This window comes from Callospermophilus lateralis, chromosome Y (genome assembly GCF_048772815.1).
Source record: "Callospermophilus lateralis isolate mCalLat2 chromosome Y, mCalLat2.hap1, whole genome shotgun sequence".
In the NCBI taxonomy this organism is placed as follows: domain Eukaryota; kingdom Metazoa; phylum Chordata; class Mammalia; order Rodentia; family Sciuridae; genus Callospermophilus; species Callospermophilus lateralis.
In genome coordinates this window covers 5,336,413-5,351,431 of record NC_135326.1, presented here as the reverse complement: position 1 = coordinate 5,351,431, position 15,019 = coordinate 5,336,413, and the positions used below count along the sequence as shown (strand labels likewise).

The following is a 15,019-nucleotide window of genomic DNA, read 5'->3' as shown; positions in this document are numbered from 1 at the left end:
TGCCAGAAATGGACATTATGACTTTATTCTTTCAACATTAGGAAAGTTTATTCAGACAAATGCACTGATCAGTACATTAAAGACTGTTGGGGAATCCAATGCATAAATCCAAAAATCTTCAGAGTTCTCTGTTGTCATATTTTTGGTATTCTATGCTGTGAGTTCTAAACTCCTGTGTCTCCTAGATTCAAATTGTTATGTCCTCAGATTGGGATGACTCAGGGGCTCCATCTAACTTTTCTCTGCTACAGCTTTAAAACACTATATAGTAAAATAACAATTACTTCCATGTTCAGCTAATTTGCTTTCATTTTCTCAGTAATCATTGTTGTTTCTGCCAACATCTGGCTAATAATTGAAACTGATTTTTAAAATTTTGTTTGCTTTTAAAATAATTTGTTATTTCTTATGTGTAAAAAGGTAAATCTGGTTTCCTATTATTCTGACAGAAGTGTAGTCTACAAAAAGCACACATTTCCCCGAGACTCAAGTTTTTCTTATCAGCAGTGCCTTTCTACCTAGCTCAGGGACTCCAGAAGCCTATTCTCAGAATAAGATACAGTGGTGGAGCCCATACTTGCTCATAGATAAACAATGGCTACTCATTCCATCTATTCCAGTTTCCTTACCCAACTACAAAGCCATCTTGGGTCAGATGGCTGGATTGAGAATATCATGAGGAAGACCTGCCCATGGATTACAGGTCTAATCATACTTTATAGCCTTACTTCTTTTCAGCCATCTCCCAAAGAGAAACCCTCCCAAAGAGATATTTCATGGCAATCCCTGCAGGAGAATCAATTGCAGAACTCAAAATGAGTAGTTGAGGTCAAATCTTTACCAATCTTAACCACATATGATCAGACTCGTTTACCTATACATACCTCAGACCATTGAAAGCAAGAAGGTGAAGTTAGCCTTATCACTACCAAGGCACAAGAGAACATAGTTCCAAAGAAGCATAGGGCACCCCTTTTGCTAACACATCCCATCTAACCTCTATATCATCATGTATGTGATATATGAGGAAAAATTAAAATGAATGAGGGGGAAAGTGGTATGAATATGATCAGAGGAATTAACAGAAAAAGATTATATAAAACCATGGGGAAAAAAATTTAAACAGAGTATGACTATTAAGGTAATTCTGGCTTTAAAATCTATAACTGAATTTTACATTTCTACTTAAGTAAGCTTTCCTGATAGTCTTGAAGACACAATGTTCTAGCTAATTCCATTTTGTCAAATTGGTTGAATAAGGTGCTCAGATTTAAACAATATTCTGAGTATATTTCTAAGGGTGTTTGTGGAAGAGATGAATACTGGAATTAAAGTGTTAAACCGAGTACAGCCTATTGCCTTCCCCATTGTTAGGTGAGGCTCATCTACCTCATTGAGGAGGTGAACTTTTAAAAGGCTGGGTAAAGGAGATTCTTTTCTCTGCTGGTCTTGAGCAGGGACATAAATCTCTACCTTTGGACTGAAACCTTACAGGATAGCTCCAGACTCTCAGAATCTTAGTCTCATTATTATTATACCTTTGGCTCCAGGAGGTCACCAGCTTGCCAATTTGAAAGATATTTTGGGGAATTCAGGTTGATTCCTCTTTAGAAGTCTCTCTTTATTGAAGTGATATTTCATTTCCTCTATTTTCTCTTACTCACTCCTTACATTATCTTTTACTGTATTTTTTTTATTTCCTATTGTGATATACATGGAGTCCATTGTTGAGTCATTCTGGGTTGTTTGGAATGGTTTGGTCTTTTGCTTTTTATTATTATTTGTGTCTACCCATCTATCTGAATGGATCTGAAGCAGCAGAATTTCTACCCTACAAGCATATAGGTCCTTATAAATTTCTAGTACCTAATTTAATTTCACAGAAATTAAATCTATTTGGTTCTCCTATCAACACTTTACCCCTTAAATTTTACCCAAGGAATTTGATATCAAAAGATTAATAGAGATGACAAAACTTACAGACATTAGTAAAAAAAAAATCCAGATGAGCAAGAAGCAGAATCTCTATTGTCCTTCAAAATCACATACGATTGGTAATTCAGAGTAAAAATGTGTGATAAGACTACCTTATCAGAATTATCATATGGAACAAGAGACCTATTCTTAAGGACTTGTTACTATTTTTGCTTTTTCCTTAGCAAGAGGCAATAGGGAAAGTTATCATACCCCACATATATAAGAACTGTCCAAATGAATGTTCTCTATTGCTTAACAGTGAATTTTAGACAACCCTTATGCTACTACAGTGAAGCTTTACCTTTTGGATTATCACTTTAAGTTGAGAAGTACAGGAGCCTACTCCTTTCCAGAGACAACAGGAGAGTGGCCCTTGAAAAACAAATATACAACACATCTGGACAACTCTTTATTATGAATTTTAACTCAAAACAAAGTAGTCAAAAAGTTCTTAGAAACAAGTAAGACATGAGCCTAGTAAGGCTCAGTCTTTATCAAAATTAGAGATTTTGAAATAGACTGGTGAGATTGGAGAAATGGGGTAACCAGGAATCAGCGGATGATGTATCGTACGTAAGGGACCTCAATGTCTTCTCCACTCTCATTGTTGCAACACAGCTCAAGAACCAGGGTGCGCACATGGCGGCCCAGTTTTCGCTTTGACACATGGCTCACAATCTCTGTCATCCTGAGGCAGGGAAGAAAGAGTCAAAAAGTCAGTAGGCAAAAAGGAAGGGCAAGTCAGGGAAAAAGACATGAACAATAAACTTTGAGAGGTACAGCTGTAGCTGAAGATTCCATACAAGGCCTCTTCCCACCAGCCCAGCCAACAACTCACGGTTGATCCAATCGTTCCTTAAGTTTGGCTGATGGCATAAAAAATGAATAGAGCATGGACACGCCCTGGGACAGCATGGTGATCTCCAATTTGTGCTCTGTCTGGGGAGGGGAAAAAGGAAATAATGTGAGATGAACACTTGCAAAACCAAAATCCCCCAATGACGTAAGCAGAAAATTAAGGAACCTTACCTTAAAGTAATCTAGGAACTGCTTGAGGGTCATCTCCTCCCCATTAGACTGTAGTCCTTGTACATCAAAGCGATCCCACAATGTCCACTCATGGTTATAGTACTGAGACAAAGAGAACAGGAATAAGACAAGAGCCACTTGATACATTAAGTCAAACTGATCACAGCCCTTTTTTGTTCAAAACGTCTCATGGCCCCACCTTATAATGAGCAAACAGCAAAATCCTTACAATGACCAACAAGGCTGCACACCATAACTACCACGCTTCAGTTTTCACTCACCTTCCCAAAACTACACTTTTCTATTTAATGTCCTCTAAATACACTGACCCTCTTCTTACTGTTCTTCAAACATGCCAGTCACACTCCTACTTTGCATAGGTTCAAAATAACTGAATGAACAGGAATATACAAAATAAACAGGGAACAAAATATATAAAGCCAAATTTACTATTACAAGAGCTATAGCTGCTTATCTGTATTAGACAAACACAAAACACATGCATCTTACCCACATATAAAATTTCATTAATATGTAAAAATCACACACAGGCCCTTACCTGATGATGGGGTGGTGCAAGGGGCTCAGAGAAGCTGAAGAAGGGCAGGGCTAAGTTGATGAAACTGTTCTTATAGGACTCAAGCTGCTGGTGTCCCTGCACCACCTTGTAAAGCTCCAGACACACAAGGCCAACTATAGCTGCTGTGGTTGTTGCAATGGCTGGGATGATCTTCCCTGCAATAAGCTTGCTCTGTGAGACAAAAAAAAAAAAAAAAAAAAAAAAAAAAAAAAAAATCAGCAGAGAAAAGTATTTACAGAGTCTACAGAAAAGACCAAAGTGGGAAACTCAAGTGTGGCAGAAAGTGTAAAATAGGGGGGGTATGTGAGGGTATGATTTATTTATTACCTTATGTCGGTCTGCAGGGGAAATATCATAGTTCTCTGCTCGCAAGTTAGATGCAGCCACAATGAAATCCATATGGAAATTACTGTCATCATCCTATTTAAGTAGAAGCGAGCAAGAATGAAAAGCATTAGAGACTACTGTGAAATAAGTATTTTGTTCCCCAATTATGTTAAATGCCCCCAAGAAGAAAGAGAATGACTAGGCTCAACTGCAAATCTATAATCTTAACAAAAGCCTAGGATTGATCCCTGATCAGTCTGTCCCTCTATGTTGACCCCTGGATCCCCTATTCAGCACCTTTTCAAAGTCAATGGGATACATCTTAAATCCAGGGAGTTTGTCTGGGCTGGGGATTGTGGCCTTGAGTTCTTCCAGGTGGTTGTCATCTGCAGAAAGGGAATGAACAAACATCATCAGCTTTGTTGATTAGAAATCAATGTCTGATATAAAAGCAAAGGTCCAAGTAAAAGCCAGTGGAGGGGGGAAGCAGAAAGTGTTTAGGAAGATAAGGATTTGAAAAGAAGAGATCACTGGCAAAACATTAAAGCTGTAGATATGAGAAAGAAAACAGGTCTAAAAAAGAATAAAATTGGTATTATGACTACCAAGACTAACAGACGACAACCAAAGTAGTCATCAACAGATGAATAATAAACAACATGTGGTACACAAAGAAATATTATTCAGCTTTAAAAAACAAAATTCTCACACATACTATAGCATAGATGAATATGTAAGGAGTTGTGAGTGTGGATACATATCCTTTTACATAAAACTGAGACTCTTATGCTAAGTGAAATAAGCCAGACAAAAAGATAAATGCTGTATATAATTCTAATTATGTGCCCTTCCTAGAACAGTCAACAAAACTAAAAGTAGTAAGGTTTTCCAGAGACTATGGGGAAAAAATAATGGGCCGAAATTGCTAAAGGGCATACAATTTTATTTTTGCAAGATAAAAATGTTGCTGATATTAACAGAAAACTTAGAAACAAAAGAAAAATCTTCGTATTAAGTATTACCACAGTTTCAGAAAGAAAAAAGGATATAGAGAGAAAGGTGAAACAGATCTTAAGAGAAGTGTTAAAGAGGTGAGGAGACATGCACGATAAACATGATAGCTAAGAAAAAAAAGTGCCTGAAAAGGAATTGCAAACAAATACAAAGGAAAAAAAAGAGGAGGATATAGAATGAGAAGAAGTTTTAGAGAAAGATAGGAGTGAGAAGAGATAAGGACATGTATGAAATGGGAGATGGGAAAATATATGAGGGGAGGTAGCTGCAGAGACATACAGAAATATTCAGAGAAAAGTAAAGGGTTAGGTAGATAAAAGAGGAGGGAAGGAAAATGTATTAATTGGAAGAGAGGTTCAAAGGAAGAAATTAATATTCAGAAAAGAAACAAAACAGAGGAGGAGATAACATGAGACAAGATGTGGGAAAAAAGGAATAAAGAAGGAGATAAAGCTAAAGAATGAGAAAATTTGTTCAGGGCATCAAACCAAGATGAAAATGTACACAGAAATTGTTGCAGATTATAAAGGGATCTGAATGGGGGAAAATAAAGACTTAGAGGTCACTGGTAGAAATATATTCTTTTGTCCACTAGATAAAAGGAAGACAGAAGCCAGATATGGTGGCACATGCCTGTAATCAATCCAAGGGATTTGGGAGGCTAAGACAAGAAGTCTGGAAATTTAAGGCCAGAATCAGCAATTTAGTGAGATCCTCAGCAACTTAACAAGACTTTGTGTCAAAATAAAAATAAAAAGGCCTGGGAATGTAACTCAGTGGTAAAGTGTCCCCATGTTCAATCACCAGTATCCAAGCAAATAGACAAACAAAAAGGAAAAAAGAACAATGTAACACAAACACACATAGAATATGACTGAACAATTTTCCAATACCTACAATACACAATGAGAAGAAACAACTAATCCTTATTTCAAAATAGAAAGTTGAGGTCCACAGGATGTGCGCATAAATCTCTTGTATGGGGAAGTTTACAGAGCATGGCCAGTGGCTGACTAATGAGAAGCTTAGATGGACAGAGGACAGAGTGGTGAAAAAGCAAAAAAAAGTGAAACACCCTTACCAACAGAGGAACTAGCACTCTGCAGCTCTTGGTCAGAAACATGGATTTTAATACCAGATTTAGGAGTAAACTTGGGGACTGGAAGGGACTGCAGGAGTGAGGTCACTGCAACTCGGTCCTGAGATCCTGCCAGACCATATGTCTGGGCAAAGAGGTTGGCAGCAGCCATCACATAGTCCAGATGGAGAGGCTGGGATAAGGCAAAGCATGGAAATGTAAGGATATCAGCTCACAAATAGTGAGTCTCCACCCACTTCCCACCCCTCCACCTGACCCAACTTCTACTTGATTCTAGGAGACCCCAGAGAGAAGACTTACATTGTTGACATCAAAGGTAAGCGGATGAGGGCAGCGTTTGGGCCCCGACCAGAACATTGCTCCGGAGCTTGTGAGCTAAGACAGAAAAGTTTTAGGGAAGTCTCTACTGCAAGAAGAGGGCACTCTGGCAATCTTTCCCTTGGCCTAGAAGCCTAGACAATCTCTAGAAATTGACTTTGAGGCAGAAACACAGTTAATAAACTTACGAACTTTTAAGATGCAATACTAATAATAAATACAAATTAACCTTTACAAACTCCTGCATTGATACAGATAGTATGATACAGAGGGAAACTAGGTAATGCGTTTAATGTTTAGTAGAGCTGTGACTTGAATAAACATTTTAACTCCAAAATTTCTTCCCTAGAATACCTACAGCCATCACTGGTAATCAGTATGACTCCATTCATATCTTAGGCAAGGGGAAAAGAAACAAGTTTCTTTCTTAAGGAAAAGGATATGAGGCAAAAATATGTTTACAGAAAGCTCTGAGCTAATGAATTACTGCCTTACAGTACTTGTGATATATGGCTTATCTGGAAGAAGCCATGTCAAAAGCTATAATAGATTTTCATTCTAAGAAACAGATTTAGCAAAACAGATCCAAAAAACATGCAATTTACCTGACTGGGAGGGAAGTTGTGCAGCAACTGCTGGATATTGTCAGAATACTGATTGTGCCAGTGGCGGTAGGCCCAAGTCACACAGTCAGCCCAGATCTGTGGCCGCTGTAGCACTAGGCTGCGATGCACAACCTCCAGGACCTCCAAAGGCTGGGTACCTGCTAGCCGCAGTGTTCTCTCCACAAACTTGGGGTCTCTAAATAATATGAAACAGCAAATTACTAAAAGGTCCAGAAATAGGCTTAAGACAAACCTATTTTTCTCCCAATTCTGACCCCATCCCACATCATGAGGTTCAAGGACATATCAGTGATCAGTGGGACTGAAGATTTCAATGGTGAGGAGAGAAGACAGGATTATCAGGGAGCAGAGCTAGCAGAAAGGAGTAAGAGAATATCTGAGCTACTTACATGAGGTATTGGTTGACATTTTCTGCTGGCTGTTTGAACAGGCCTTCAAACTCATCCCGGGCCCACTGCAGAACAAACAAAATTATGTAAAGCAATGGTTGATAAAATGGGTTTTTGTAGGTATTAGAAAGATTATAAATGAATATAAAAAGTAGAACATGGCTGCTCTGAGAGAAGACTAAATATTTCTCCCCCAAATGCCCCAATATCTCACCTCAAATAAAAAAAAAATCACATCTAAAATAAAACAAGGATGATTTTTATACAGTTTCTGGAAACTGGGCAGAAAATAAGATTTGCTGTTGTTTATTTTTGCCTTCTGAGAACTATGAGGTCAATAAATATCCTCACTGATAAGGTGGCCTGGAGCATCTAGACACTAGAGATTCAGGTTTAAATTCTAGCTCTGCCACATACTATCTAGTTTTGTGACTTTAAGCACACAAGAAAATACCTCTATCACTGTTTCATTATAAAATACATACTGCAACAGTAATATTTATCTTCTAAATTGCTATCATAAAAAATTTATTTAAAACTTATTTATAATACTGGTAAAGTGCACATTAAGTATCTAATGCCTTTACAAAATCTCTGTGGAAGATAATTATCATTTTAACTGGTAAAAAATATGAAGCATAGAGACGTTAAATTTAAGGTTACATAATGAATATGTTTAAATCTTTTTGTGCATGCTGAATAAGACAGCTATTTCTAGTTCTTGGTCTCGCCCAAGATCAGAAAAGGTTTTACGTACATGCTTTTACACACATACACATACACACAAACACTATAAACATGTACACATATACAAAATGTACACATTGTGTACAGAGACAGTAATACACATTAACACAAGCCTGTAAACTCTGGCAAAAAAGATTAAGTGGGTTTTCTCCTTCACTTTTAATAAAATAAAACATCTCCTCAAATACTCTTAAGAATCACTCTAAGAACCTAATGGGTTATTTTATGGTTAAAAGAAAACAGAAAGGATCAAGTTCTAGGTGCCAGTTCCCAGCATATTCATTTTGTCCAGCAACATGAAACATAATATTGTGTATATACCTGCTTTACACAAGAAAATATTGTATATATACCTGCTTTACACAAGAAAATACCTCTATCACTGTCATCCAAGTTTTGAAAGAAGTCATCATCATAAATGTGCTGTACAAACCATGTACCAAATACATTTGAAGTAACAGAAAATTAAATGTGTACCTAATATTAAAAGTTAAAATTTAAAAATTTTAAAAGGAGATACTATTAATAATTAATTAATTTTGGTGAACAAGAAAACAGTACTATTTACGCACAGAAACATTCTCATTTCAGGTATATGTTGAATTGTATTCTTTAAAATTTATTAATACAAAAATGAAGATTATAAGTTAAAGTATATATTTATATACATATTTACATATATATATATACAATATATATATATATATATATATATATATATATATATATATATATATATTTACGTATGTAAAACTTAGGCTGCTGGGTGTAAGTGACAGAAGTAGTTTTGAACAAAACACATATTCCAATGGAATTTAAAGATTTGTTAATGACAAGGACTGATGACAAGAGGCTACCCAAGTCCCTGGGCCTTCTACCTCTCACTTCCCAAGGATGATTACCTGTAGGGTATGCTCAATGGCATTGGGGAAGTTCTTCAAGGTACAAATGGGAATGGACTTCTCAGGTGGGTCTTGGCTAGAGCTGTATGACTCTGTAAGGAAGGGAATAACCACCTGCACATTGCCCTTGGTGCCCAGTGTGCCTGATTCCAGCAATGGCTTACGGTAATATACACAGCGGCGGTCCATGTACAAGCCTTTGGGAAGATGAGTAGAATAATGGCATGAGAGATGGGAGAACATTAAGGCAATAAAAAGACAAGCACCTACCCAATGTACACACAACACAGCCCATTTTTTTTTTTTACCCGCCTCCAAACTCACGGGCATCCACATTGTCCAAGGCATTGGCCACACCATCCAAGTTTTGAAAGAAGTCATCATCATAAATGTGCTCTGTGTCAGGGCCCACACGGTTCTGATGGCTAATCACCCTAATGTTTGGATTTATTTGATGCACAGCTGCAGCAGCTGTGTCAGACTTTAATTTCTGGGCAGGAATAGGAAAACAGCTGTTTTTCTATGCATTCATTCACAAATCTGTACAGAGCTATCCTGGAAAATGACTTATTTAATAGCAGATAGGATATATAAGTTTTGAGATTAGCATGTCCTAATTTAGAATACATAATCTTTGAAAATGCCAAAATGGCCAGAGCTATGACAAATACAGTAGGGGTGAGGACAAAGAAATATAACTGACACAAATAAGTCAGTTTCACCTCCCCAACATAATTATTGTTTTTCAGCTAATGCTAACCAGTGTTGGATCAGATATACTGAAACAAAAAACAGGATGCTATTTAAAAACAAACATCTTTTAAAAGCCCCATTCAAGTTATGTTCCTCTTCTGAAAAATCTCCACTGGCCCTCATGTTTGAGTTGTAGCTGTCTCCAACTGACCACTCTGTTCCTTAAATACCACAAACATATTAATTTCAACCTCAAAAGTTTTCCCCAGTTTATTTCCTCTACCTGGTGTTTCCCCCAGATATGGTATTACTGCCTTACATATTTCAAGTTTTTGAAGAAGTCTGATATTCCTAGGAAGGCTTTTCTTCTTCTTTTGCAAAACACCCTCTATGACACTTCACAACAGCTTCTGTATTGTACATCTAACACTAATCATTTACTTTATGTTTATCATGACAGCTATTAGTCTTAAAAAAAATCTTAAAAATTTTCTGTTTTGTAGGTTTAAAGCTATAGTTTTCACACAAGAAATTCCTCAAAATTTTAAAATATTAGTCCCCTTAAAATGAAATATGCCTATTACATTTAAACTTTTTATAAAAGAAACTTTATCAATACAAAACATTGATGACATTGTGTTCATATTTTTGCCAATCCCTTTTTAAAAATTATACAATCTCTTAAAGCTACATTCTCACTTCCACTGTATTAAATATATCTTACAATTTGCTTAAAGAATAATGAATATTCAGTATCACTGAAAATTATTGACATTTTAACTAGTTCAGGTACAAAATCAAATCTAATTAATGTTCACAGTAACTACCTAATAAATAATTTTTGAATCATAATTCATTGGTCTTTGAAAATATTATTTCAGTGAATTAGGGTAAGCTTCCTAAAACAGAGCATAAATTTTCACTTTCATAAGAATGAAAACAGAAAAATACTATCTCAGAATTATTATTACTGAATTTTTTTGATTAAATGAGTACTATAGGTCTGCAGAAGATATTAGAATATACTTTGAGAACTTCTCATTTACTCTGCATCTTCCCAGTAGAGAATGAAAACTTTTGTTCCTTTATATATTCTAAAAAACCTGGGAGTACAAGGTGAATTAGAGGAAAGACAAAGACTCTGTACATGCAAATTTAACAATGAACTTTACAGACAACTTCCCAGATAATGACCATATAGTATTATCAAGTTTCAAAGTCTCACATTTGCAGTGACTAAAAAAAATGAAAGAAAACAAAGGTGGAGGAGGAGCTAAAAAATGACAAATGAAAAGAACATGAGGCAAAAACATCCCAGCTATTAAAATAAGAAATATAAAAAAAGATATGGAAAGAAATCCATCCCTCCCACATTCACCGTGACATCCCATGGGCGGAAGAGAAACTGTCGGTTTAAATTAGACTTTTCAATGGTGTCCATGTCTGTAACTGTTATTTCACCATCTTCCCCGCAGCCTAGACCAATCATAGCAAAGTTCTTGAGCAGCTCACAGCCAATGGCACCTGCACCCACCTAGTAAGTAGAAAAGAGAATATGGTTAAAGCAAAGGTAGCATAAGGCTACTCCCAACTTCCTCTAGAGATGCTAATAGATAAGTGGTCCTAGTACTACATGAAGCTGCAGAACCATAAAACCTCGGGTCACCTAAAGAGGAAAGCACAAGAGAAACAGAGATATATTCCCTCAATACATACAGAAAATGGAAAAGGGGATGTGATCAGTCTCTAAGAACCAAATGCCTTCCCCTTCAGAAATGGAAATAATTACTAAAAGGGTGATCCAAGTCCAGAGAAGATGAAAGCATAAGTGCCCAACAGTTTTATTCACCAGAAAATACTTCTGCTTGCCCAGTTTCTCTTGTAGGTCTGAGCCAAACACAGCCACTTGCCCATCATAACGATTTTGGCGCTGAATCAAGTAAGAAAAAGTGAAGTTAGAGGACAGCTTCTCTATAGATGCTCTCTATGTTGCTTTGCCATGGATCCCTCTTAAATACCGGGAGGCATTTGTCTTCCATGAAGGTCACTCTGTTTTCAGGGAGACACTCAAGAGCATCGAAGTACAGCCACTGCCTAATGGGCATAAACTTCCCAGAACAGGCCTGGGGAGAGATTATTGGTGGTTAAACAAGGACTGATAAAAGCCAGAGAGCCAGTGGGGTCAGAAAGGCACATGAACCACAGTAAGTCATGCATGTTCTTCCCCACCCATGTTGACCTTCATGACCTCTTGGGCAGCCAATCCCCCAATAAATGCATTTATGGGTGCCAGATTCCCAGCAGCCACATATGCCAACTTCCGGATGAGGTCTTCATCAAGATTGTCCTGCTGGACTGCAGGCAGGGCTTGAGCATTCACAATTTGTGCTAAGGTCACAAGTTTTGCTGCATCCTCCTAGTAAGCCGAAAGGAACCAAGAGAGGACTCATCAGACTACTGTAGGAGTAGGAAGGGAGTACAGACAGATGAACAGAATGATGGAGATTCAAGTGAAGAACTCCAGTGCTTTGCTCATTCATTTACCTCATTGTGGGGTCGAGGAGGTCGGCTATATTGTGTACAGAACTGATGTAGGGCCTGGAAGCCAATGTGCAGCTGAGCAGGACGAGAACACTTAGCAAAGTCTGTTATCACAAAATCTGGCTCTGCCAGTGAGGCTAACAAGGATTTCTGTATAAAGTGGAATATTAAGATCACAGATATGAAAAACCTAGAAGTGCCTAAAATTTCAGTCAACTCTCCCATCCCTGAACCCACCATACTCACAAAACTAATTTTCTTAGACACTTTGACTTGATGGACAATGCCTCCACGTATATAGTCAGAGAAGCTGGAAGTATCACAGATACTAAAGGTATAGGGACCTAGAAGATTAAAGAAAAACAAACAAATAACAACAACAACAACAACAACAACAACAAAAAGACCAGAATGGAATTTGTAATCTATTTAGTGTTCCTCTACTACCATGAGCACCATCAAAATGAAAATTTAAAGTCATACTGTCATAATTTGGATATGAACATCTTTGACCCAAAGTCTAATCAGACATCATCAGATCTATTGTAACATTCACGGGAACCAAGTCTAAGTGCTACCCTAGAGAACCTGACAACATTCTGTATTTAAGCTTCTTCCCTCTCATTTCAACATTGTGGGAACCTCTATTTTTGTGGCCAGGTCAAAGGAGAAAAAAAGAAAAATCCTGGAATAAGCTCCTTCCACTAAAAAAGAAGGAACTCTTATGAGTTCTGGGATTGTCTAACCTTAGACCATAACTCAGTTAGAATCCTCAATCATGCTAACAGAAATCAGACATATCTCTTCTTCCCCTTAATTCCTGTCTTAGAGACACACTTCCTGCCAACTTCTGGGAGTAAATGTTCAAACCCCAGAAATCTGTTTCTATTTAGTCCATAAGCTAGCTCAGCCCAGTCCCCAGTCTCCCCTCTAATCCCAAGGCTTAGATCAGACCTAAAGCACATACACTGTTTATTTCCAAATTCAGGCCATTCAACAAGGTTGTGCTGGGTCTTTGATTCTACTTTTTTTTTCTTCTCCCCTTTAAAAAACAAGAACAACAACAAAAACAACAACAACAACAACAAAAAAAAAAAACACAGAAAGGGCTAACTCAGGAGTTCCACTTCTGGCTACATCTACCAATGTTAAAAGCAGTTTTCAGATATAGAACAATAGACAATACAAAATTATAAATTCTGAGATGACAAACAAATGAAATGAATTCTATGAATACTCCTGCTTCTTGCTGAGGCATAGGAAGGAAGGAAGAAACAAAGTTAAGCCCAGCTGATTCTGTAAGTTGAGACAGATCTGAAAGTTCAGAAGCCATAACAGCCAGAAATCAGACCACAGTACTGAAAAAAAGCTAGAGGGAATGAGCCTTTGATATTCACTGAGGGTCTTCGGTATTTGACAGATGAATGCAAAGAAACTATGCACTGCCAACAAAAGAACCACCAAACAACAACAACAACAACAAAAATACAGTTATCCACTGATATCAGTATCTATAGGATCCCATGGAAACTATTTCACAAATGTTGAAGTCTCTGAAACAAATGACAAGAATTGCACCTAATCTATACATGTTCTACCCTCTCTCTCTAGATAACTCTTAATAAATAACATAACAAAAATACTATTTAAGTATTTGTTATACAGTATTGCTTGAAGAAAATAAGCAAAAAAAAAAAAAAAGTCTATACTGACTTGGCACAGGTGAAACTTTTTTTCTTTCAAACATTTTGAATCCATAGTTAGTTGAATACTAACCTATGAAAAGAGGGTTGATTATACATTTTAAAAAACAAAAACAAAAAACTCCTCAAGTTCTTAGTTTTCATGTGATTAATAGTTCTAAGTCCACACAGAAAAGACTTTCTAACCCATGGGTATCAACTGCCTGTTTCTCTTAATACATGCAATGTCAGATGGAATTACATCAAGTCTAGACTAAACATACAAAAGTTTTAAGGAGAACCAATTTTAAATACTCTCTACAAAAAAAAACTTAAAAAAAAAATTGGGGGAGGTGGGTACCAGGGATTGAACTTGGGTGCACAACAACTAAGTCATATCCCCAGCCCTAATTTGTATTTTATTAGAGACAGGGTCTCACTGAGTTGCTTAGCGCCTCATTACTGCTGAGGCTGACTGTGCACTTGCAATCCTCCTGTCTCAACTTCCCGAGCTGCTGAGATTACAGGCATTGGCCACCACACACTGCCTCAAAAATATTTTTGAGCACCAAAAACATTGCCATTCACAATAATATTGCATACATCTGATATAATATAACACGTATGCTTTGGTTTATTAAGTTTTATGAATCCGTTAGTTTCCATCAAATTTGTAAATCTGGGGGCCATTATTTCTTCAAAAGTTTTCTGGTATCACATCCTTGCTAGGATCATTCTATTCTGAGCCACCCATGTTCTTCACTTACAGTAGCATAATTTATTTTCTTTTGGGGAGGGTATGTTTTAAGACTCTTAACATGATGATGATTTTCTATAGATTCTTGAATTTATACAATATACTTAAAAGGAACTGCTATATTGACTATTTATTCTATATGCTAAGGGGGATTAATAGATTCAGACCCTTAGAAGATTAAATTTGATACAATAAAATCCAAAATGCAAAAAAAAAAGGGAAAAAGAAAAAGGGAAACAAACCAAGAACAACTGTCACTAAGTGGTGTGGAATATCAATAGAGTGGCTTAGACTTATATACAAGGTGATTACTATCCTACAAAGAATGTTTGCATAAA

The 15,019-nt window shown here is 36.9% G+C and overlaps 1 protein-coding gene across 5 annotated transcripts in view; it reads right to left on the bottom strand.

Annotated features, from left to right (window-relative positions):
* Positions 1–2,373: 2,373 nt before the first annotated feature.
* Positions 2,374–15,019, bottom strand: part of LOC143639754 (ubiquitin-like modifier-activating enzyme 1) — a 17,686-nt gene continuing 5,040 nt past the window's right edge. For 3 of the 5 annotated variants that reach the window (XM_077107802.1, XM_077107803.1, XM_077107804.1), the window contains exons 9-25: positions 12,246–12,586; positions 11,941–12,117; positions 11,720–11,824; positions 11,551–11,631; positions 11,080–11,235; positions 9,333–9,498; positions 9,009–9,205; positions 7,360–7,424; positions 6,950–7,145; positions 6,327–6,401; positions 6,009–6,198; positions 4,211–4,299; positions 3,914–4,006; positions 3,566–3,757; positions 3,007–3,108; positions 2,816–2,916; positions 2,374–2,665 (exon numbers count right to left, since the gene is read on the bottom strand). In XM_077107802.1, the coding sequence (XP_076963917.1) occupies positions 2,530–2,665; positions 2,816–2,916; positions 3,007–3,108; positions 3,566–3,757; positions 3,914–4,006; positions 4,211–4,299; positions 6,009–6,198; positions 6,327–6,401; positions 6,950–7,145; positions 7,360–7,424; positions 9,009–9,205; positions 9,333–9,498; positions 11,080–11,235; positions 11,551–11,631; positions 11,720–11,824; positions 11,941–12,117; positions 12,246–12,586 (2,462 nt within the window). In that variant the 3' untranslated portion in view covers positions 2,374–2,529. The remainder of the gene's footprint in view (positions 2,666–2,815; positions 2,917–3,006; positions 3,109–3,565; positions 3,758–3,913; positions 4,007–4,210; positions 4,300–6,008; positions 6,199–6,326; positions 6,402–6,949; positions 7,146–7,359; positions 7,425–9,008; positions 9,206–9,332; positions 9,499–11,079; positions 11,236–11,550; positions 11,632–11,719; positions 11,825–11,940; positions 12,118–12,245; positions 12,587–15,019) is intronic. The other 2 variants (XM_077107805.1, XM_077107806.1) reach the window with 2 other exon arrangements.